Source organism: Schistocerca americana, chromosome 3, assembly GCF_021461395.2.
Source record: "Schistocerca americana isolate TAMUIC-IGC-003095 chromosome 3, iqSchAmer2.1, whole genome shotgun sequence".
NCBI lineage: Eukaryota > Metazoa > Arthropoda > Insecta > Orthoptera > Acrididae > Schistocerca > Schistocerca americana.
In genome coordinates, this window is record NC_060121.1 from 253,966,981 (window position 1) to 253,993,904 (window position 26,924).

General features: G+C 41.9%; 1 protein-coding gene across 1 annotated transcript in view; it reads left to right on the forward strand.

Annotated features, from left to right (window-relative positions):
• Positions 1–26,924, forward strand: part of LOC124606813 (neprilysin-1-like) — a 535,942-nt gene that overhangs the window by 316,348 nt on the left and 192,670 nt on the right. The window contains exon 3 of the mRNA XM_047138881.1: positions 22,296–22,457. Coding sequence (XP_046994837.1) covers positions 22,296–22,457 — 162 coding nt within the window. The remainder of the gene's footprint in view (positions 1–22,295; positions 22,458–26,924) is intronic.

The window sequence follows — 26,924 nt, forward strand, 5'->3', positions numbered from 1 at the left end:
AAATCTAAATGCAGCAGCCCATTACAAACAGTATTGTAAGGTGCTTAAAAAAGTTATTAGGAAGGCAAAAAGTATGTGGTATGCAGATAGAATAGCTAAGTCTCAGGATAAAATTAAAACCATATGGTCAGTCGTAAAGGAAGTGGCTGGTCTGCAGAGACAGGTCGAGGATATAGAATCAGTGCGTAGTGGGGATGTCCGTGTTGCTGATAAGTCGCATATATGTACAGTACTTAATAATCACTTTCTGAATATAGCAGGTGAACTAAATAGAAACCTAGTCCCAACAGGGAATCATATAGCGCTCTTAGAAAAAAGTGTTCCGAGACTGTTACCTGAAATGCTCCTCCATGATACTGACAAGAGGGAGATTGAGTTAATAATTAAATCACTAAAGACCAAGAACTCTCATGGATATGACGGGGTATCTAGCAGAATACTGAAGTATTGTTCCACGTATATTAGCTCAGTACTTAGCCATATCTGTAACTTTTCCTTTAGCAGTGGTCGGTTTCCTGACCGATTAAAGTACTCGGTAGTGAAGCCACTTTATAAAAAGGGAGACAGGGATAATGTTGACAATTATAGACCTATTTCTATGCCATCGGTGTTTGCTAAAGTTATCGAGAGGCTTGTATATACAAGGTTACTGCAGCATTTAAATTCACATAATTTGCTGTCAAATGTACAGTTTGGTTTTAGAAATGGCTTAACAACTGAAAATGCTATATTCTCTTTTCTCTGTGAGGTTTTGGACGGATTAAATAAAAGGTTGAGAACGTTAGGTGTTTTCTTTGATTTAACGAAGGCTTTTGACTGTGTTGACCACAAAATATTACTGCAGAAGTTGGAACATTATGGAGTAAGGGGAGTAGCTTACAATTGGTTCGCCTCCTACTTTAAGAACAGAAAGCAGAAGGTAATCCTCCGCAATATTGAGAGTGGTAATGATGTTCAGTCCCAATGGGGCACTGTTAAATGGGGCGTTCCCCAAGGGTCGGTGCTGGGGCCACTGCTGTTCCTTATTTATGTAAATGATATGCCTTCTAGTATTACAGGTGATTCAAAAATATTTCTGTTTGCTGATGACACCACCTTGGTAGTGAAGGATCTTGTGTGTAATATTGAAACATTATCAAATAATGTAGTTCATGAAGTAAGTTCGTGGCTTGTGGAAAATAATTTGATGCTAAATCACAGTAAGACTCAGTTTTTACAGTTTCTAACCCACAATTCAACAAGAACTGACATTTTAATCAGACAGAATGGGCATGTTATAAGCGAGACGGAACAGTTCAAGTTCCTAGGCGTACAGATAGATAGTAAGCTGTTGTGGAAAGCCCATGTTCAGGATCTTGTTCAGAAACTAAATGCCGCTTTATTTACCATTAGAACAGTATCTGAAATAAGTGACATTTCAACACGAAAAGTAGTATACTTCGCATATTTTCATACGCTTATGTCATATGGTATTATTTTTTGGGGTAATTCTTCTGATTCAAAAAGGGTATTTTTGGCTCAAAAACGGGCTGTTCGAGCTATGTATGGTGTAAGTTCGAAAACCTCTTGTCGACCCCTATTCAATAGTCTGGGAATTTTGACATTGCCCTCACAGTATGTATTTTCTTTAATGTCGTTTGTTGTTAGCAATATTAGCTTATTCCCAAGAGTTAGCAGCTTTCACTCAGTTAATACTAGGCAGAAATCAAATCTGCATGTGGAATGCACTTCCTTGACTCTTGTGCAGAAAGGAGTGCAGTATTCTGCTGCATCCATTTTCAATAAGCTACCACAAGAACTCAAAAATCTTAGCAGTAGCCCAAACACTTTTAAGTCTAAACTGAAGAGTTTCCTCATAGCTCACTCCTTCTATTCTGTCGAGGAGCTCCTGGAAGAGATAAAAAATTAAGCAAATTCCAGTGTTACATTCTTGATTTTCTTTATTTAAACTAACGACTTGTTTCATTTTATCTGTTTCTACAATCGTGTTATAATTTCATGTATTGACTCGTTCCATGACCATGGAGACTTCTCCTAAATGTGGTCCCACGGAACAATAAATAAATAAATAAATAAATAAATAAATAAATATCCAGAGCGACCTTAAGTGGAATGACCATATAAAACAAATAGAAGGAAGAACAGACACCAAACTTAATGTCATAGGAATAATCTTAAAGAAATGTAACTCATCCACGAAATAAGTTTCTTATAAGGGGCTTGTTCGCCCCATTCTTTTGTTCATCTATCTGAGATCCCTATCAGATAGGACTGATAGAGGAGATAAAGAAGAAGATCCAACGAAGAGCGGCGCGTTTCGTCACGGGATCGTTTAGCTGGCGAGAGAGCGTCACGGAGATTTTAAACAAACTCCACTGGCAGACGTTACAAGAGAGGCGGTGTGCATCACGGAGAGATTTACTATTGAAATTTCGGGACCGTATTTCTCAGGAGGAGTCGGACAACGTATTACTTCCCCCCACATACATCTTACGTATTGACCACGAGGTGAAAATTCGAGAAATTAGTGCAAATACAGAAGCTTACCGACAATCATTCTTCCCACGTACTATTCGCAAGTGAAACAGGGTTGGAGGTGTAGATAGTGCTACCGAAAGTACCCCCCGCCACACACCATTAGCTCGCTTGCGGAGTATGTCTGTGAAGTTTATATTTAAATTTAAAGCAATGACAAACCTTCAAATGAACTGAAACCAGCAGTTCTTTTGAAGGTTTGTTATTGTTTTAAATTTAAAGTCATTTGTCATACAAACAGCTGCATCCCATTGCAAATACTATTAACTCTGTATTATCGTAGTCCTGGGCATTCATGTTAATGCCAATCTTGGTAACAGTTTTCAATTATAAATTGACTGTATTATACGTTAGTATACGAATCGAAATAAGACATCAGATCACTTGAAGTTTGTTCTTGTAGTAATTCATTTATTTATTTATATTGTGCTCTCATGTTAACCCAAGTCTGATTAAAGTATGCCGGCCGTTGTGGCCGAGCGGTTCTAGGCGCTTCAGTCCGGAACCGCGCTGCTGCTACGGTCGCAGGTTCGAATCCTGCCCCCGACATGGATGTGTGTGGTGTCCTTAGGTTAGTTAGGTTTAAGTAGTTCTAAGTTTAGGGGATTGTTGACCACAGATGTTAAGTCCCATAGTGCTTAGAGCCATTTGAACCATTTTTGTTTTATTAAAGTATATGCCCATTACGTCTCTGAGCAATGTAGACCTGTGCCATATCTTTTTGTAAAAATCTTAGTTACAAGCGACAGTTGTATGGCACATGCTGCATGCTGGCGAAGTTTTCCTATCACAGTGAAAATGTATACAGATTGTGTGTGAGATAAACAATACTCGTGGCGATTCATTAAAGCCTGTTCCATCTCCTTGTCACAGAGTATTATGCTAGAAAGAGTGATGTAACTTCCAGAAAACCTTCTGAAGATCAACGTGAAAAGGTTTGAAACCCGTTTCATGGAATAATAAATAACTATTCAACAAAGTGACTGGTTGCACTTTTACGTATTTACTTTTTATATTCTCTATAATCGTACGTTGGTTGGTAGTCGGCAATGTGATACAGTATCGAATAGCTTTCAGAAATGCAAGAAGACAAATTGTATCTATTCACCAGCACTTACTATTACCAAGATGTCGTCCACAATTAAAAAGGAAAATTGTTGCATTAACACTAACGTTGTTCAGAAGAATTCTGAGTAGAATAAATTAATTTTTAGGGAAACTTTACATTTTATTGCGTAATGACGGCCTGTAGCTTAAAAACCGAAGAAGAAATTGTATGGCCAGCTGCCTCATTAAGCGCTACGGTCCAAATGACGGTAAAGCTTTATACACAAAATTGTAGATGCAGAAACGTTGCAGTTTGAATGGAGCGTGATTATTTCACAAATAATAAGCGAAACAATGAGAAATAGCATAGCAGAATTAATATTAACAAAAAAGATATAAATTACAGTAGAATATTCCCAGGTTCGCAGAATAGATAACGCAGTGTAGACCAGCACGGAAGCGCGAGGACAGAGCAATTGTTTGTCGATTAATGCGGACAATAGCGGAAACTGCATCGCTATATGAATTTCTAACCGCTATAAAACAATACAGTGGCGTTGTTTGTCGTTCAGATGTGAAATCCATGTTGACAATTGCCGTGGCGTGCGAAGTAATCTGCATTTGATTTGCACAGTGAATTGCACGCGCTTAATGCAGACTTTTCAGATAGCTGCGCAGCACAGCGCGCGAACACCAGGCTGCAGCGCAAAAGCGCATTTTGTCGGGAGAGAGAAATGGACGCCGCAAAAATGGAACCGCCGCGGGTAAAGCGAAAAAGCGGAACCGGCAGCGGCAGCGGCAGATAATAGACAGCGCTGCTAACGATCTTGTGAAGCTTGAGCTCTCCATCCTGATGAGAAGAACCTGGCAAGCGGAATGGGCTATTGTGTTCCCCAGGGACGCCGTGAAGGAGGGGCGTGCGGTTGCAGACGTGTAAGACGAGGAACGTTAACACGTGTTCCTGCTCGTTTACAGGCATGAGAGATGAAAAGTAGCATAAAAATAAAAGTATGTTCCTAAAGAAACATGTTAGATCTAGAGACATAGGATGAACTATGAACAGCGAGGTGGACGGCTTTTTCGTCGTATTATAATTTTTTTCTGCACCGCTTCTAGATGGAGAGCAGAGAAGAATCGTAGTCTAGTTTCATCTTCCCAATCCCCACAGGAACGATACATTCGCGAGGCGGGAGGAGGGGGGGGGGGGATCATTGCGAGGCATTGATAGGCTAATTCTATCCTAAAAATGGTATCTCTGAATTTTCTAAGTAGTCTATTAAGGGATACTACTGGCATCTTGCTTCTTGAAAGTGCCAGGGGAGATTAAAAACACGGCTGTGACCATAGATGATTGTTTTCTTCAGTTCGTTGCACCCTCTTTCAGATCCTAAACGATTTGAGCGGAACGTGAAATAGAAGTAACAAACGTGTTCTAACAATACCTTTTGCAGAGTGAACATTGTTTCCTAGTATCCTACTAATGAAATAAAGCCAGCAATGTAGTTTAGCTACAGCAGAGTCAAGTATTCGTTCTGTTACACTCCATCAATTCACGCATTATTTTTCCAGTCATAAATAACCACCCTCTCTCACTCATTGATTCTGTGCTCAGACGCTATTACAATTTTACGTTTCACGAGAGCAAAAGTTTATATAGTGCTGTATGTTAAGAGCCGCCCCTCACAATCTTGTCGTTGACGGGACGTTTATCTCTTATCTATCTTTGTTCTCTATGTTATTAGCCTTTGGATCATTTTGTGCAGAAGTGAATGGAGATTACTACAATTTTTATCGAATGTAGAAAAATAACTGTAGTCTTACAACAGAAGGTGATTTCAAATAAAACACATCCGACTTCGGGCTTCGGTCCATCTTCAGGTGGTTTACATTCATGTACATACTTCCGTATTCAGTGTTGGAGGTCGCTGTTTAAATCAAAAACAAATAATGTAATGATGATTAAATAGACAAAGTAAACATTTGGAAGTGGCTAAGCGACAGGTGTTGCAAAATATTATAAGACTTACATATAGCTGCTGTATCCATATTGTTTTCGCATTTCATTTGTCACATTTTTACAAAAGTGTTTCTTTTCCTACACGTTACCTGTAAATTAGTCAACCTGCTAATGGTTTTTGCTCCCATATAATTTATTTGATGAAGTAGAGGCGTTTTGGATGGTAGTAACTTGAGAATCACATGTATTCACAACATCCAAGTCTTGTGGGTGCTTGTGCTTCTGAAGTTGCGGTTATTATTCTACACCCTATAACGGAACAGTCATGGAGTTGAGCTGCATCCATTATGGATAAAATACATTTAACTTTTATAGGGTAAGAGTGAGACATTATTGCTAATACTACCCGCCAACTCTTTGATGTACAACGTGTACAGCAATGATCGTACTACACTTTCCTGTGCCACAGTTGTAACTGTCTACATAAGATTTAAGACAACAACAATTGTTTTAATTACTGCTGTACTCCCATATACTGGGCTAGCATTGAGACTGTATTCAAGACTTTGTTGCGGATAGAACTCATTCTTAATGGGACAAAATCGTCAGATGTGGAAGTACTAGGAGAGAGCGGAAAAGATTTACGGTAGTAGCAGTTGTACCTTATTTGTTAATGAACATGAGTCAATGTACAGGCGATCTGTCAATATTCTCCCCAGCGACGCCAACATACCACTGAGACCTACCTGGCAACTTCATTATTGAGTCACGGAACCATTTCTGCCAACCATTTCTGCCAGCGATTCTTCATTGTTGCTTAACCTTTAACACCACAATGCGTTTTTCATATTATCTAATAAAGCACAATCAGCTGGAGCGAGATCCAGTGAATATGATGGGTGTGGCGCAACAATGAATCTCATTGATGTCAACTTCGCTCATCATCTCTGTGCGGAAGGTGTCTCACAAATAAGAGCTTGTTGGCCACACACCGCAGTTAAACGTTTATGAAACCTGTTGTTTTGACTCCTTGCTTGCACTAAAACGATGCGGTCCATCTTTCCCCATGATAGTCGCCTTCTATCTTTTCCATATCTTTCTCTACCTAATTACAAATTAGCGCTCTCCTTTACTATACACATTGTTTGCAGCTGCCGTATAACATCTGCTGAGTGTACTAGAATCAATTCATCGTCTTACGGAAGGACATGTCGGTAGTTTGAAAGGCATTAGTAAAACAAGGAATTAAATAATTTTCAAACGCCCCTCGTACTTGGAAAATGGAAATCTGTGATAAGGTCATATGGACCAAACTGCGGAGGTCATCGGTCCCTAAGCTTACGCACTACTTAGCCTAACTTAAAGTAACTAACGACAATTCACACTAACCCATGCCCGAGGGGGAACTCGAACCTCCTACGGGGGGAGCAGCGCGAGCCGTGGCTAGACGGTTGAGACCGCGTCGCTACCCTGCGTGGCCCCTCGTACTTTCAGGGTGTTCCTCAGGGGAGTGTTATTGCGTCGCTCCTGTTCTCGACTTAATATACAGGGTGGTCCATTGATGGTGACCAGGCCAAATATCTCACGAAATAAGCATCAAACGAAAAAACTGCAGAGAACAAAACTTGTCTAGCTTGAAGGGGGAAACCAGATGGTTCCATGGTTGGCCCGCTAGATGGTGCTGCCATAGGTCAAACGGATATCAACTGCATTTTTTTTTTTAGATAGGAACCCCCATTTTTATCACATATTCGTATAGTACGTAAGGAAATATGAATGTTTTAGCTGGAACACTTTTTCCGCTTTGTGATAGATGGTGCTGTAATAGTCACAAATGTATATAAGTATGTGGTATCACGTAACATTCCGCCAGTGCGGACGGTATTTGCTTCGTGATACATTACCTGTGTTAAAATGGACCGTTTACCAATTGCGGAAAAGGTCGATATCGTTTTGATGTATGGCTGTTGTGATCAAAATGCCCAACGCGCGTGTGCTATGTATGCTGCTCGTTTACATCATCCAAGTGTCCGGACCGTTCATCGGATAGTGACGTTATATAAGGAAACAGGAAGTGTTCAGCCACATGTGAAACGTCAACCACGACCTACAACAAATGATGATGCCCAAGTAGGTGTTTTAGCTGCTGTCGCGGCTAGTCCGCACATCAGTAGCAGACAAATTGTGCGAGAATCGGGAATCTCAAAAACGTCGGTGTTGAAAATGCTACATCAACATCGACTGCACCCGTACCTTATTTCTAAGCAGCAGGAATTGCATGGCGGCGACTTCGAACGTCGTGTACAGTTCTGCCACTGGGCACAACAGAAATTACGGGACGATGATTGACTTTTTGCGCGCGTTCTATATAGCGACGAAGCGTCATTCACCAACATCGGTAACGTAAACCGGCATAATATGCACTATTGGGCAACGGAAAATCCACTATGGCTGCGACAAGTGGAACATCAGCGACCTTGGCGGGTTAATGTATGGTGCGGCATTATGGGAGGAAGGATAAGTGGCCCCCATTTTATCGATGGCAATCTAAATGGTGCAATACATGCTGATTTCCTCCGTAATGCTCTACCGATGTTACTACAAGATGCTTCACTGCATGACAGAATGGCGATGTACTGCCAACATGATGGATGTGCGGCACATAGCTCGCGTGCGGTTGAAGCAGTATTGAATAGCATATTTCATGACAGGTGGATTAGTCGTCGAAGCACCATACCGTGGCCCGCACGTTCACCGGATTTCTTTCTGTGGGGAAAGTTGAAGGGTATTTGCTATCGTGATCCACCGACAACGCCTGACAACATGCGTCAGCGCATTGTCAATGCATCTGCGAACATAACGGAAGGCGAACTACTCGCTGTTGAGAGGAATGTCGTTACACGTATTGCCAAATGCATTGAGGTTGACGGAAATCATTTTGAGCATTTATTGCATTAATGTGGTATTTACAGGTAATCACGCTGTAACAGCATGCGTTCTCAGAAATGATGAGTTCACAAAGGTACATGTATCACATTGGAACAACCGAAATAAAATTTTCAAACGTACCTACGTTCTGTACTTTAATTTAGAAACCTACCTGTTACCAACTGTTCGTCTAAAATTGTGAGCCATATGTTTGTGATTATTACAGCCCCATCTATCACAAAGCGAAAAAAGTGGTCCAACTAAAACATTCATATTTCTTTACGTACTACATGAATATGTAATAAAAATGGGGGTTTCTATTTAAAAAAAAAACGCAGTTTATATCCGTTTGACCTAAGGCAGCGCCATCTAACGGGCCAATCATAGCTCCATCTGGTTTACCCTTCAAGCTAGACAAGTTTCGTTGTTTGTAGTTTTTTCGTTTGACGCTTATTTAGTGAGATATTTGGCCCGGTCACGTTTAATGGACCATCCCGTATACAAACAATTTGGTGGATTACGTTGGAAGCTTGGTGTGGCTGTCCGAAAATGCGTCTATTGTATGTAGCAGAGTTGCAAGACCATATAGTTGTAGCGAAATTCTGAACGACCTGCGGGGGATCGACCTTTGGTACGGAGACTGCCGGTTGATTCTCGACGTACGTAAATACATTATATGATCACAAGTAACTGGACACCTCTATATGTTGCGGAATTTATCACTAGACGTCACAAGAGGAAGACTCGCCAGTATAAAAGGAAGTGAGGAGAGTCATGTTGCCAGTAGAGAGGCAGTAACAGTAGAATACTTCGATCAGGAGAACTCAATAACTTCGAATATGGAGTAGTAATTGGACTTCACCCTAGTAACAAATCCATCAATGATATTTTAACCTTTCTAAAGCTGCCTCAGTTGGTGACGTGATTCCAGCAAGAGGCAGACCTCATGCACTGACGAACAGCGACCGTCGAGCATTGCAGAGGATGATTGTAAAAAAATCGCATGAAATTAGCAGAATGAATCACTCATGAGTTCTACAGTACTACCAGCAGTGCTGATCACAGTGACTGTACGTATGGCATCAAAAAGAATGGGGTACAGTGGTCGTGAAGCACCTCTTAGGCAACACATTTTGTAGTCAATGACAAGCTACGCTTGAGGTGGTGTAAAGAACGACGCTGCTGGCCAGTGAATGGCTGGGAGCGAGTGATTTGGAGTGATACATCGCTCTATGTCAGCTATCGTCAATCTACGGCCTACGGGCCGCAAGCGCCCCGAATCAAGTATTCAAGCGGCCCGCGGTTCTCAGCAGTATTTTATAACAATATGCATCTGATAAGTAACAACCAAATCCAGAAAGTCAACCAACGTTAATGTCTTCTTAGGAGTGTAGTTTTCCTGGTCTGTAACATACAAAAACATTTACATCGACAGTAATGTTTTACGACATGCTTGATTTTTAACTAACGCTGTTGAATTCGACTGTGTGCTAAGTTGGCTGCATACCTCATAGACAGAGGGGTTAGTAAGGCTCTTGATAAAGTATCGATATAACGGTATCTTCAAAATGAATCGATATGCGTCGGCATATTTACCCAGATATAACGATATCAAAAGGGCAATATTGCACGGGGGCTTAATTAAATGAATAAGATGCAATAATTTTAGTAGCTGTGTGACCGGTTACGAGGTCTCGAGGTCTCGAGGTCCTGACTAGTATTAGCACGCAATCTGACTGCATAAAATAAAAATAAGGAATGACAAGGAATTTCCATTAACACAATTGATTAATTAAGTCCCCTGCAACTAAAAAAGCTACGAAACAACAAAGCACAAGTGTAACTGTTTTGTTTGTGGTAGTGTGACTCAACATACATGTATCTGGCTCGGTTCTTCCTCAATACGACAAGATATTTTAAACACCATTTACAATTAACTAATTGAAAAACCAGAAATACTATAATTGCACATAGAAACCAGAATTACAAGTCTAATACATGAACACGAACCAGATACTTTGTTGACTGAACCTGTGATCAAGAGGCATTGTCATTAAGGAAATCTGTAATACTTTTTTTACCTCAATATATATTGACGAAAAATACACTGTGATAATTGCAACATCTCCCATCTATACATTACACCAACCGAACAGCATCTACTCTCTCGCCCAACAGAACAACAACTGCACTCGACATCCTCTGAACTACTACTGCACCAGTGGAGGCGGCGGAATAATAATCTTTGGCGCAGTCTCTGGCGCTGTGACTCAGTGTAGCCACCTTTCAATATTGAGTGCCGATATTTTTATCTTATATTAGATTTTTTTTTACAATTGCAAGAAAGGAGCCCTCGGCCACTATTTTTAGACTTAATTAATGTGGTTTCGACACTACTAGGAGTGTCTTCATCAGAATTGAAAACAATTAAAGTGGCCTATAACATAGTCACAGAGTTATAGGGTCAGACATTTTTATATAAAGAGTTTAAGTACTGAATAACAGTAAAAGACAGAGGCAGTTGCATCCTGTGGCTGTACAGGTATGAGCAGCCCATAGTGGCTCGCCTTCACTTATTCCATCTTAAATATTTTTTGACTTAAGCCCTTTTGGCGTGTTAATTATTTTATATGTGACATGTAAGTAGTGCCTCTGTCTTTTACTGTTATTCAATGCTTACACTCTTTATATAAAAATAACTCTGTGACTATGTCATAGGCCACTTTATTTGTTTTCAATTCTGATGAAGGCACTCCTAGTAGTGTCGAAACCAGGTTAATTAAGTCTAAAAATAGTGACTGAAGGCTCATTTCCTGAAATTGTAACCTACAAACGGTCTCTGAACGTGCAGCCATGTTTTAAAACTTCACATTTTTTTCCAATTTTCGGTAAATATTTGAAGTTGATCGTTTGAAATTGTAGTAGAACATAGTTTTACTTTGACTGTGTGAAGGAGTCTTGCTAATTGCTGAGCGTTCTTCACGTCGAATCTTTCTCTTTGACTGTGTGAAGAAAGTATAGGTGGCACAAAAGAAGTCCGACTGTACTGAGGGGGTGGGGGGCGCTGTGAATGGAATGGCAACTATTTTTGACGCGACTAGTGTGCTAATTCTTCACATAGGCGTTCTTCAAAAACAGATGACGAACAAAAATCCGGGTGACAGGACTGGTCGTTGCTCAGGGAGGAGACGTTTGAGGGGAAATGCTGAAGTAGTCGGCGCTCGGCGGTACCGACAGAAACTCCAACGTTTAGCCTCATCATTCAATGTTGACGCTGCAACTGGTAGATCGCTTTCGCTGGCAGAAATGAAAAAATAGGGAAGTCGACATAAACTGTTGCAGACAAATCCGATATGTGAGGAAACCGAACGACGAACGCATCATACACATTTTATTGTGCCACTTACATGCAGTTACCATTTTTAGCAAAATGGTTATCGCCAAGCGTGAACGTGCATCGTTTTCCTTTCAATTCTTGCTCCAAAGTGGATAAGCAGACCGATAGCTTGTTGATGTACAGAATATCTAATAATAAATCAGTACTTAAATATACAGCTCTAAAACCGGTAGTATATTTACAATGTGCAGCCGATACTTTCATAGGCCATTAGCTCGATATTTTTACCGTCGACATGTCGATATTCATCTTCGATGTATCGAGAGCCCCTCAGGCACATTTCTTTAAATATCGATATATCACATATTCCACTTTTTTAAAAATATTAGCACTCCTAGTAAGTAGCACGACCACTCTGGCGCTAGAGGATGTGACAGGGGGCATGTTTTATTGTTTGGCTCCCACTACTGACAACTTAAGAGGCCTGAGCGACTCGCGCGTAACAGATGTTGCGATACAAATTTCAAACGTAAATAACATAGGTTCGTGGTCACGCGTTACAGAGATGGTCGTCTTTCTACGGAGGAAATGTTTATGGAAACGAATACGAAATTAAATTAAGGCTGTCGTAATACAAAGTAATGAAAAGAACAGAAAATGAGATTAAAAACATTTAGTAAACATTTCTGAATGTCTCATATTGAATAAGGCAATTAAACATAAGTACAAAATTATTGTTACAAAATAATTAACCATTTGCTCCCACAGACCAACAACAGCACTTCGTCAAGAAATTACGGTATCAAAACTTTGGGGTCGGTGAGGGTGGCAGCAATGTGAAACACGATGCTTTTTGATCGTTGCCGATTTCCAATGGTCAGTATTTGGAAGCTGGCCGTCAACTTATCACACCGTTATTATCGCTGATCTGTTGGGTGCTCACAACATACTAATTTAAATGGGATATCATTTAGTAATAAGACCGGTACTTATACAGCCCGATGTGCCGTGCCACAACGTCAATATTGGCTCTTGAGCGAAACCCTATGATAACCACTGCTCTATATTCTGTGATATTCCGACGGAAAAAAATGGTTCAAATGGCTCTGAGCACTATGGGACTTAACTTCTAAGGGCATCAGTCCCCTAGAACTTAGAACTACTTAAACCTAACTAACCTAAGGACGTCACACACATCCATGCCCGAGGCAGGATTCCAACCTGCGACCGTAGCGGCCGCGCGGTTCCAGTCTGTAGCGCCTAGAACCGCTCGGCCACTACGGTCGGCTCCCGATGGAAGAGTTTGGGTTTGGGTTTGGCAAATGGCTCGAAAATATTGTAAGGTGCTAAAAGGGAAATGGGGTGTATTGAATTGGGGACCTAGAAACGACGGAGAGGCTTCGTCCCCGCCATAGCCCTCAGTGGTTCACAACCCCACAACAGGCTACAGCAGTCCACTCACCCCACCGCCGCCCCACACAGGGTTATTGTGCTGCACGGCCCCCAGTGGTCACCCGAAACACCCCCCCCCCCTTCCCCCTCCCAGAATGTCTCACTACAGATGGTGTAATCCCAAATGTTTGCATGGTAGAGTAATTATGGGGTACTCGTACTGGAGACAGTGTTTGCGCCGCAATTGCCGACATAGTGTAAGGGGAACCAGCCCGCATTTGTCGAGGCAGACGGAAAACCGTCTTAAAAACCATCCACAGGCTGGCCGGCACACCGGACCTCGATACTAATCCGCCGGGCGAATTCGGCCCGGGGACCGGCGGCACGTCTCCTCGCTCGGGAAGCAGCGCGTTAGATCGTGCGGCTAGCCGGGCGGGCCAGTGCGCTTAAGAAAACACGAAATGAGGTCGAATGTGAACACCTTTCACACTACTGTAGAGGAACAGTGCAGGAACGAGGATTGTGTGAGCATGACAAGGCACTCTTTCATAAGGCAGCAGCTGTGAGGCAGTGGTTTCTGGACAGTAACTTTCCTGAAATAGACTTGTCTGCCCAGAGCTTCAACCTGAACATAGTAAAACATTTTTGGGATGATTTAGAACGTCGACTTCGCGTCAGACTCCAGCGTCCAACATCACTACTTTCTATGGTTTCGGCTCCTGAGGAAGAATGGGCTGCCACTCCTACAGACATTCAGACACGTCATTGAATGTGTCCCCTGCAGATTTCAGGCCGTCGCAAAGACGAAGGGTGGACACTAATAGATGTCCGGATACTTGCGATCGAATGCTGTGTACACAACGTATTGTGCACAGGTAGGCAGAAAGACTCATTATTCTTTGTTTAGATTATTGGCAGAAAGTCTTTGGTAACGCTCGGAACAATAAGCTATCCATTCGAGGAGATTTAAAGTGGAACGAACAAGTAAAACTTGGAAGAACCATTGAAAATGTAATGCACCCACAAAACTGATAGGTTTAATAGAAGAGACAAAGAAGATGCAAATAAAATCGGTCTATTTTATTACAGGTTACTTTAATAACGACAAGAGCACCACGCAATTGCTCATTAAACTCCACAGGCAAACTCTGCAAAAGAGGCGTTGTACGTCACGGAAATGTTTTGTATTAAAACTAAGGCAACATATTACTTTCTCCTATAAACATCCTGCGAACTGGCCATGACGAGAACAAAGAAACTCGAACTCTTGTGACATTTTTTCCAGGCATCATTTTCAAGTGGAACGGGACTGGGTGGAGTGAGGGGGGGGGGTGGTAGATACCAATCTATTGTGCAGCACTGGTGCTGTTATGAAGAATATAGATACTAGTATCAGCTGCCTGATACATTTTGTCTCTCCGAATCTGCATTACTAAACTGCTAAACGGTCATCTAATGCCCGGCGGGGTCGGGGATTTTCTCTGCCTCGTGAAGACTGGGTGTTGTGTGCTGTCCTTAGGTTAGATAGGTTTAAGTAGTTCTAAGTTCTAGAGGACTGATGACCATAGATGTTAAGTCCCATAGTGCTCAGAGCCATTTGAACCATTTCATCTAGTGCCACTTGCAGGATGCCTATCTAAGTCTTCGAGGGGCAACAAAAATTATAGAAATAATTCAAAAGCCAAGTTCGCTTAAATACTGTTTACTGGATAACCAGTTTCAACACACTAAAGATGCCATCATCGGATCTGAATGTAGATTACCATTAAAAACCGTTTGGCTATAACGATACATGAGGCAAATGGTTTATAAATGTTAATCTACATTCAGATCCGATTATGGCACCTTTAGTGTGTTGAAACCGGTTATCCAGTAAACAGTATTTAAGCGATCTTGGCTTTTGAATTATTTCTACAACAGAGTGATCGCCCCATAACGCTCTATGTGTTGTGTAATTACTAAATTTACAATATTTCATATAATTATCGACAAAATTTAAAAATTTAAAATGCTGTCGTAATCTACTTACAAAGAGATATAAACCATTCTTTACGGCTTAACACGACAATAAAAGTATTAACGTTAGTACTCTGTACATGTCTTGAGCAGTTTAAGGCGCGCAATGTTGCCCTTATTATGTTCAACCTATATTTCAGAATAATAACACTTACCGACTTACAGCAATATTTACACACAATTTTCAACCTTTTCGAAATTTTTTCTCGTCGATAACCCCAACAAAATAATTAAAGGAAAATTGTATCGGCTGCTACATTTTCGCTGTTCATGTAGTAAAACTTCAGCATCAGCGATGAAGTTTTAGTTTATTACCTGTTTGCTGCTGACAGTATTCACAACGCATTTTTCAGACAATCACATCCAGGATGAATCACCTAAAAATTGAATCGCAAATATTGCGGAAATGGAAGTCGCTATTGATGTGTGGTTTTCACAGAATTGACTGGTAGTGAGAGGCTCGTATTATTAGACAATCAACAGATTGTAATAATATTTAGAAAGTCTATTTTTGTGCAAACACACTTTTTTAAATGAAACAACGCCTCTTGACGTTAACAAACTAAACGTAGGGTAAATTATAATGTCATCGGATTTTTGTTGCACGATTCTAGTGTCAGTCGTTTGCGAAATATCGTATTTTGAAAACTTTTCTCACCGATACTTGTACAATACCAGTGATGAAGTCCCATACTCTTTTACAGAGCATAGGGCAATGTTGTGGGAGACCCACACCGCCGTACTAGGCAAGGTCCTAGTGCTCGTGGTTTGCCATTGCCTTCCTCCGACCATGATGAGGATGAATGATGATGATGATGAAGACCACACAACAACACCCAGTCATCTCGAGGCAGGAGAAAATCTCTGACGCCGCCGGGAATCGAACCCGGGACCCCGTGCTCGGGAAGCGAGAACCCTACCGCGAGACCACGAGCTACGGACACAATACCAGTGGTAGCACACGTTAAAGAACAACACAAGTTTATACCCCAGTTATGTGGATTCTGACCAGTAATGAGACAACTGACCATAATAGGTTGTACTCAAAATAACCACCGGCAGCGGCAGTGCATGCTCCAGTATGGTATGGAACGATTGTTGCACACGTTCTAGCATTTCAGCGGGGATGTCCCAGCATGCTGCAGTAATACGTCGTTGCATATCATCGGGTATGTCCTTGTAGACAGAGTCTTTCAAGTTTCCTCCACGCAAAAAAGTTAAATCTGCGGAACGGGCCGGCCAAGGTACAGGTCGCCTGCGTCTAATCCAACGATTTGGAAACAATTCGTGGAGACGTACTGTAGTATTTCGTGTACAATGGTCTGGACAGTCGTCATCTTGGTGTTACAGTTTCCTCCTGGTCTGCAGAAGGACCGTCTTCTAGCATCCGTGGAAGATGGTCTTTCAGAGGGCTGCGATACTTGCGCGCATTCAGTGCTTCGTGTATGAAAAACAGGCCTATTAGCTGATGTATCACTATCTCACAGCATACGTTTACACTCCATGATCGCTGACGTTTGAAGTGATGATGGCCGAGCGGTTCTAGGCACTTCAGTCCAGAACCGCGCTGCTGCTACGACCGCAGGTTCGAATCTCGCCTCGGGCGTGGATGTGTGTGATGTCCTTAGGTTAGTTAGGTTTAAGTAGTTCTAAGTCTAGGGGACTAATGAACTCATATGTTAAGTTTCATAGTGCTTAGAGCCATTTGAACCATTTTTTCCACGCGATGAAGCCAACGGGGATTGTCAACAGACCAATAATACGTGTTTTGGCGGTTTACCTAGCCATGATTGGTAAATGTGGCTTTATCACTGACCAATATACATGATACATCTGGAGTATCCTGTCTTATGGCCATGTACAGACATTAACGCAATTCTGAAGCAGCTCTTTATGGACAGAGATGTTATAGGGTAGGACCTATGTCGACGCGGATCTGCTGCAGGAGAAAGAACATGTAAATTTCCCCCTCTTCTGTTGTCAGTTGCTTCCTTCTGTTACTTTGTCTAGGTTTGAAGAGGTTGATAAATAACTGCAAGATCGTTTGACGCGTATTGGGATATTTTGCGGCATACACCGTCCAAGAACCAACTGCGTTCTTCCGACACTCTTCATACACAATGAAAATGTCGACTTTTTCTCAAGTCGCAATGCACTCACACTGTGAGCAAACATAACAACAGCGCACCTAGCAACTATGGAGACCGAATGGCGCAAACAAGCGTCAGTGTGCAAAATTTCAAAGCACGAATCTCGTAAAGGACTTGCACTAGAATTTTGCAACAAACACCACTGACAATCTAATTTACTCCACCTTTATTTTGTTAATGTCAATACGCATTGTTCCATTTAAAGAAGTTAATGTTTGCACAGAAAATAGGAAGTATCCTTACAGTCTGTTTATTGGTTAACAATACGAGCTCCTGACTACCAGTCCACTCCGTAAAAATCGCACATCAGTACCATTTTCCATTTCCGTAATATTTGCAATGCAGGTTTTAGGTGATTCACTCTGTACACCACTAAATGCACCTGCAAAATTATATCATTGTAAGACACAAAGTTCAGGAGGTATGACATCATGAACATTGAGATGCGTGGAAAATTAGCTTCTCTTAAATCGGTGCTGTTTTATACGTGGGAGTTCGACTCCGAATCCGGGGTGGAGGGTTACTGGTTGTTTATAAACAATGACACTTGCAGTTACCGCAATACAACGGCATGGGTAAGCTATTTATGTCTGCGACTGATTCTGCAGTATCCTAACGTCTTTAACAGATAACTGTCAAGATCACACAAGGGCACCGCGTTTTTCTCAGCCACTACATCGTTGTGGTGTAAAGAGAAAACAGTTTCTTCTTGCCGGTGGAATCAACTTTTTATCTATTTACTAACAGCAATTATTCGCAAGATAATTAATGTTAACCGCCTCCCAGAATACCTCTACTAGTTCATTCAATGCTCTGTTAACAGTGATCATGTCTGATAAATATTTCTGTTAACATGCTAGATTAACTAACTGTCTGATAAGTATTTCTGTTAACAGGAGATATTACTTATTTTTAAATAATAAATATCTAGAATTTTCAGCTTCAAAATTAAAGTAGTTAAGAGGACATTGGCCCTTTTTAACATCTTGAAGTCTCTTAAATTATTTGACATTGGCTCTTTGCACATCAGGGTCAGGTACACTGAATAACCAGCAACATGTAATTTTAAGATAAATATTTCCTTGTACTCATTAATTAAATCACTTTATTCATTCCTCAAGAATTTAATAACTGATAGCAACTGTTACATGTTCCAAAAATCACATTTTATCATCGTAAATCATGAACACACTGTTTGGTCTCGTAGTCAGGGGGGAAACTGTTTATTCACATTTCCTAATATCAGGCAAATAATTTGCAAACACTATGGTTGATACTCTGAAAAGGGAGAGAAAATATATATCACCCGTTTCCGTCATCATTACTATCCTCATACTCCCCTTCATAAGATATCTGTTTATCTCTTTCATCTGACTGTGCATTGGCTCTTAGGTGATTGATGAACTGCATGCAGAATGGACAACTGCTTACATTGATGTATGGACGGAGATCCCTTAAGTCATTTAATTTCTTCTCTGAAATAGGCATGATGGCATCAGAAATAGGTGTAAGTTTCGCCATAGACAAGCGTCGAGTTTTCTTTCTGTTCAGATCTGTCATCTTGAATGATTCTTCTGAGGATTAACTGTGTTTGTAGGAGACATTCCTGGCGTACCTGAGTGATACTTCATCCATTTTATCTTGTTCCAAACAATAGAATTCCCTTCTGTGTTAATTTTCTTGTGCAGTTAATGACTTCCCATCAAGTCTTTAAAGTTGTCGAAGTCCTTTTGTTCGAGCTCTATTGCAGTTATGGGTGGCTTTCGGGGAACCATGCATATTAATTTGGCCCAGTCTCTTGGCAGTTCTACTTCAGCAGTTTTCTTTGTCTTCTGAATGGCTGTGTGAATTGAGTCAGCTTCCAAGTGAGTATGTCCAACTTTAGGTACAATTGTGGTTTGTATTCGAATCAACACATTTCAGCTTCTGGAAAGTAGGTCGCTGGAGGGAGTTGCCACCACATCTGCACACACAAGTCACCTAATTCCCATAAATTCGTCTTTGTTTCGCCATAACACTAACCACAGCACTCTTCGAACACTCGCCAAGTTGGGCAGTATCCGAAATGCTCTTGCCGAGCCTCCGGGCCATCACATTCTACCCTCGGTCAGTCTCAGACAGATCGAGCGATTTCGCCATTCTGCACACGGACAGCACACTCGCTGATATTACATGCACCGTGCGCCAGTTGACGCTGCTATCGCCTGAACGGATTAATATCGATAGTAGGTCGCTTTGTCATAACGTTCTGGCTGATCGGTGTAGGTCACAAAGAGCCACTGGTGGATGTTCTCCACTGCATACATTGTTACTACTAAGCAATCTACGTCCACTGTTGCAGGCATTAAGAAGAAACTCTTGTCTGAGACTGTAACAATAAGGCTCTGACCTGTCTTAGCTAAAATGATGTAGCCAACACGTAAAATTTCACTCACCAATATTTATTGTTTATGTAATTCTGCAGTGATCAGACAACAATTTTATACGTAGAATCGGTCATTCTAGGCTCAACGCTTCCTTTATGATTTCAGCCTAGCGTAACGTATGCTGCATTAGTTGCTTTTCTTTCTTATAAGCTTCTTTTCAGCAATAGATACGCAAAACAGGAAAGCCTGCATAAGCAATGTCTCTGCCGTAACACTCGGTGCCATAGAAAAAACAAATAATTGAACAAACTGAAAGCTTTTTTATTTTATTACTGTGGTAACAGGACTTCCATTTCTGCTGGGCGCGGTATGACATTAGAAGACATAGTATCTTCAGACGGCTATCGGTGTGATTCAAGAGCGGATATGATCCCTCTTAACAGTCAGTTTATTTCCATGTTGCATAGTCCATTCACTATGATCCTGAACAAGCTCAGCGACTGCAGCTATAGAAATAGTGTGTGCACCAGTATCTCAAAGTCCTATACAGGGTGGTCCATTGACCGTAACTGGACCAAATATCTCACGAAAAAACTACAAAAAACGAAACTTGTCTAGCTTGAAGGGGGAAACCAGATGGCGCTATGGTTGGCCCGCTAGATGGCACTGCCATAGGTCAAACTGATATCAACTGCATTTTTTAAAATAGGGACCCCCATTTTTTATTACATATTCGTGTAGTACGTAAAGAAATATGAATGTTTTACTTGATTATATATTCGTGTAGTACATAAAGAAATATGAATTTTTTAGTTGGACCACTTTTTTCGCTTTGTGATAGATGGCGCTGTAATAGTCACAAACATAAGGCTCACAATTTTAGACGAACAGCTGGTAACAGGTAGGTTTTTTAAATTAAAATACAGAACGTTGGTACGTTTGAACATTTTATTTCGGTTGTTCCAATGTGATACATGTACTTTTGTGAACTTATCATTTCTGAGAATGCATGCTGTTACAGTGTGCTTACCTGTAAATACCACATTAATCCAATAAATGCTCAAAATGATGTCCGTCAACCTCAATGCATTTGGCAATAAGTGTAAAGACATTCCTCTCAACAGCGAGTAGTTCGCCTTCCGTAATGTTCGCACATGCATTGACAATGCGCTGACGCATGTTGTCAGGCGTTGTCGGTGGATCACAATAGCAAATATCCTTCAACTTTCCCCACAGAAATGAATCCGGGGACGTCAGATCTGGTGAACCTGCGGGCCATGGTATGGTGCTTCGAAGACCAATCCATCTGTCATGAAATATGCTATTCAATACTGCTTCAACCGCACGCGAGCTATGTGCCGGACATCCATCGTGTTGGAAGTACATCGCCATTCTGTCATGCAGTGAAACATCTTGTAGTAACATCGGTACAACATTAAGTAGGAAATCAGCATGTATTGCACCATTTAGATTGCCATCGATAAAATGGGAACCAAATATCCTGCCTCTCATAATGCCGCACCATACATTAGCCCGCCAAGGTCGCTGATGTTCCACTTGCCGCAGCCATCGTGGATTTTCCGTTGCCCAATAGTGCATATTATGCCGGTTTACGTTACCGCTATTGGTGAATGACGCTTCGTCGCTAAATAGAACGCGTGCAAAAAACCTGTCATCGTCTCGTAATTTCTCTTGTGCCCAGTGGCAGAAGTGTACACGACGCTCAAAGTCGTCGCCATGCAATTCCTGGTGCATAGAAATATGGTACGGGTGCAATCGATGTTGATGTAGCATTGTCAACAACGACGTTTTTGAGATTCCCGATTCTCGCACAGTTTGTCTGCTACTGGTGTGCGGATTAGCCGCGACAGCAGCTAAAACACCTACTTGGGCATCATCAGTTGTTGCAGGTCGTGGTTGACGTTTCACATGTGGCTGAACACTTCCTGTTTCCTTAAATAACGTAACTATCCGGCGAACAGTCCGGACACTTGGATGATGTCGTCCAGGATACCGAGCAGCATACATAGCACACGCCCGTTGGGCATTTTGATCACAATAGCCATACATCAACACGATATCGACCTTTTCCGCAATTGGTAAACAGTACATTTGAACACGGATAATGTATCACGAAGCAAATACCGTCCGCACTGACGGAATGTTACGTGCCACCACGTACTTATACGTTTGTGAGTATTACAGCGCCATCTATCACAAAGCGAAAAAAGTGGTCCAACTAGAACATTCATATTTCTTTACGTACTACACGAATATGTAATAAAAATGGAGGTTCCTATTTAAAAAAAAACAGTTGATATACGTTTGACCTATGGCAACGCCATCTAGCGGGCCAACCATAGCGCCATCTGGTTTCCCCCTTAAAGCTAGACGAGTTTCGTTCTTCGTAGTTTTTCCGTTTGATGCTTATTTCGTGAGATATTTGGCCCGGTCACTATCAATGGTCCACCCTGTATATGGGGGCCTGCAGTTGTACTTTGCTCTAAGTGTATCAGTTAGTGCTATTCGAGATGTTCGTCAGCGCGGCTCGTATTTGCGTGTTTCAGCATCGTCGCTGCTGGCCGCCATGGACCGCTCGGCCAACCCGTGCGTGGACTTCTTCCAGTACGCGTGCGGCACGTGGAACAAGAAGCACGTCATCCCGGAGGACCGCAGCAGCATCAGCACGTTCGAGGTGCTCGCTGATCAGCTGCAGGTCATCCTCAAAGGTCAGCCTCGTGCAAAACATCTCGCTAGCTCGTAATATTTATTTTGTACAGACGTAAATAATACAATTCACTGCTATAGATGTCGCCTTCACATCTGGGATGTCAGTCTAACTCTTGGCATCTGTTAACAATCCATGCAGCCACATACACAGCGTAGAGCGGGGTCCCAGGCGGTCGGTAGGTTGGTGCAGGTCCCTTGCAGTGATGAGTAGCTGGGAGTTAAGGGCCAGAGGTTAGCCCTGTTGCCTTGCTTCAAAACACCGCTCCTGTGTCAGCAAACATGCGGTTGACAGGGATGGCAGTTCCCACGTCTGTTCTCTGGGTTGGTAGCGTTGAAATAAGAGTGAGAGGGCAAAATGAGCTGAGTTTTGGAGAGGTGATGCAGGCCTCCCCCAGCTACCTGATCAAGTCCCAGTGAAATTGGGGACTAGAACACAGGGTACCATGGGGCAGTCTGAGTTAATCTAGGTTCGTCATTCACATCTACATCTTCGTGATTACTCTGCTATTCACATTAAAGTGCCTGGAACAGGATTCAATGAGCCACCTTCAAGCTGTCTCTCTACCGTTCCACTCTCGAACGGCGCGCGGGAGAAACGAGCACTTAAATTTTTCTGCGCGAGCCCTGATTTCTCTTATTTTATCGTGATGATCATTTCTCCCTATTTAGGTGGGTGCCAACACAATGTTATCAAAATCGGAGGAGAAAACTGGCGATTGAAATTTCATGAGAAGATCCTGTCGCAACCTAAAACGCCTTTGTTTTAATGACTGCCACTCCAATTCACGTATCATGTCTGTGGCACTATCGCCCCTATTTCGCAATAGTACAAAACGAGCCGACCTTCTTTGAACTTTTTCGATGTCATCCGTCATTGGGCAGATCTCCCCACTAGCAGCTTTAGAGTCGGCACTAACTCTATGGATGTGTTTCGTTGCTAATTACCTGTGATCAACTAGACGTTAAACCATAATCATCCTTTCTCGTTCTACCCAGTGATCATTTACTAGAAGCAGTAATTACCACTCTCGAATACAACTCTCTTCAGATCCCCAAAGATAAATAATTCGTGGATGTGCGTCTTGGGTGCTATTCAACGTGTAAAACAGCATCATTACTCCGCATAAATCGTTCGGACGCATTTTACACATTGACAACCTTTTGTTGTACAGCCATAATGACCGCGGAGAAGCCCTCGGACGTTGGCGCGCCAGGTACATATAGTCTGCGGCGGCGAGCTCGGCTCCAGTTCACCACCGGCAATGGAGGGGGAAGCTTTGACAATGCCAGCCACTCGTGCTGGCGAAACGTCAGAAAAATCATTAGATGAACGTCGGCCGAAGAACCCGAGAGAGAAGCCAATAGGCAGTTTGTCATAACATTCTAACAAAAATAAGTATCGATGAGGTACGTCTGGGCGATGTTCTGCTTATTAGTCTCATAACGTTCTAATGACGAAGTCTCTGATACAGTTGTTCCTGATATTGACAGTGTCGATCTTCCATCATCTAGTAGAAAATTGTTTCATAAAAAGACATGCGCTACAGAGATAGACATATCAGGTGTTAAACTTGGATCAGAAACTCTTGACGAGGTGGACGAATTTGCTGTCTATTAAGTAGAAAATATAAAGGAGGACCATTCAAAAAATTATATAACAATTACGATTGCACAGGAAAATAGGCATTGTACACTGAAACACCAAAGAACCAGATATAGGCATGCGTATTCAAATATAGAGATATGTAAGCAGGCAGAATACGGCGCTGCGGTCGGCAGTGCCTATGTAAGACAACAAATCTCTGGCGTAGTTGTTATATCGGTTACTGCTCCTATAATGGCAGTTTATCAAGATTTAAGTGACTTTGAATGTGGTGTTATAGTCGGTACACAAGCGATGGGACGCAGCATCTCCGGGGTTAGCGATGAAGTGGGGATTTTACTGTAAAACCATTTCACGAGAGTACCGTCCAGTGCAGAGTACAGTCCGGTAAAATATCAAATTTCCGACATGGCTGCGTCCGGAAAAAGATCCTGCAAGAACGGGACCAGCGACGACTGAAGACAATCGTCCAACGTGACAGAAGTGCAATCCTTCCGTAAAATGCTGCAGATTTCAATGCTGGGCCATCAAGTAGTGTCAGTGTGCGAACCATTCAACGAAACATCATCGATATGGGCTTTCAGAGCCGAAGGTCCACTCGTGTACCCTTGACGACTGCACGACACAAAACTAAACGAATGTGTAAGAAAGAGACAGGGAGCCGACGATTTCTATTTGGTGTTTTGTCTGTTTGGTTGCGTGTTTTGCTCAAAATTTGAACCACACATCATCCAGTATTAGTCCATTGTGTATTTTATATCCTTACAGAATATGAATTTCATATTAGAAGCAATAAAAATTAGTTGACCGCCCAACTTCAGCGATTTTATGTAACCAAGGTAATTACTTCTGATGCAAGTACAGTTTCCATGCACAAACGTAAGGAATACATAATAATTGTTATTTTGAACACAATAGAATGTTCTTTATCATGATCAAAGGCAAGTGTTTCCTGTTATTGTTGATAAATGCGGAAATATTTTATAAATATCAGAAACATGATTTATATAAGTTCGGTGAAGTTCAGAAGCGATGTTTTATTTTTTTGATTTATTTTGCGTTTTTTCTTAATTTTATCTTTTGAGGAAATTCTATTTTCTTTCGCTGTTTGGACAAATCTATGTTTTTTTCCTTTATTTTTGCTTCAATATCCGTTTAGTTCATATTACAATTATCAATTTTCGAATAAAACATGGTTTACACATTGGCGAGTTTAATTTTCCTTTAAATACTGTTTATTTTTAACAGACAGGAGGATAATTATATACAACAAAAGTATTCCTTAGGTTACTCGGCCCTTTATATATTGCAACTCAGTTTCTAGAAAGTTTATCGCTTCTGGTTTTTAGGGGAATCTAGTAACACACTGATCGCATACGTACGGAAAGCGATCGTTGTGAGGTAACCGCCAATAGCTATGCTACACACCTAACATACAGGTAATGTGGGTACAGCCTTAACTGACCAAACCTACTAGGAACACTACCGTAGTTTACACTTTCTTATGGTAGTGTGAAGCAGCCTACGGTAATGTCTTACAACTCAATTTTCAACAGAGTTTTGCCCCGTTGTACACAATAAAAAATTAATGTTGACATTGAATTTTATCGTATTTACCCCGGTTAATCAAATACAATAAACAAAAAATTTTCCTCCAGTATCAAAGGTAAAATCTTCAAAGTTGTGGGCGGATCAGTAGATGGACACAGACTGACTCATTTACTGTGTCACGACGTATGATGAGGTAAAAATAAAACATTTTTTCTTTAACACTGTATAATAATAATAGTAATAATAAAAATGTCGTACGGCGCAACTGTCTGCTGCAAGTCCTTTAATTTGACGCCACTTCGGCGCCTCGCGCCTCGCGAAGCCAACGGCATCAGGTGTATGTACCCAGGCAGTCACCCGGGCCCGATGTTTCCTAACTTCGGCGCTCGGGTGACATCAGATGTACACAACGTGGCAAGACCGTTGGCAACAATGTACGTACATTAAAAATCAGCGACGCAAACGATTCAGCGGCATCTTCTGTGGACTGGCCGTCGTCTTGCAGTCTTGAGTTGTAACGAACCCGTTACAAAGGAAGTACACGATGCTGATATCCTCTGTTCTCTCTCGGTGACGTGAAACAGAAAATATAAACACAGTTATGTAGCTTCATTAACAATTTTGAAGCTGATATGTTAAAGACATCAATTTAAAAAATAAGACAAATTCACGTGATGTCACTCAGCTCTCTAGGAACGTATTGCGGTGAAACGTTGTGGCATACTACACGAACACTTTCCTGAAGCCAACCTGGTGGACAGAGAGGGGGGAGGGGGAGGGGGGCATGCAGGAGGAAGGTGTAGAGGCGTAGTGGGTAGGTAGAAAACGATGAGGGGGGAGAGGAAATTGACAGAGAGGGGGGATTGGTCAAAAGAAGGGTCGAGGAGGATATTGTCGGAGAGAGTGGGGAAAGGGACAAGGAGAGGGGAGAAGGAGAGGGAGAGACAGAATGGCAGGAGGAGGAGACCAGATAGACATGGGAGGATGAGGTGGACAAAGAGAGATGGGGAGAGGAAGAGATGGACATTCAGAGTAGGGGTTCACTGACGAGTATTTTAAGGCGTTTGTAAGCTAACCACACTTTAAAAATGCGTTAAAAAACGTAAATGTCGTGTGCCTGGGGCCTCCCGTCGGGTAGACCGTTCGCCTGGTCCAAGTCTTTCGATATGACGCCACTTCGGCGACTTGCGCGTCGATGGGAATGAAATGATGATGATTAGGACAACACAACACCCAGTCCCTGAGCGAAGAAAATCTCCATAGCAGCCGGGAATCGAACCTGGGACGGTAGGATTGACATTCTGTCGCCGGC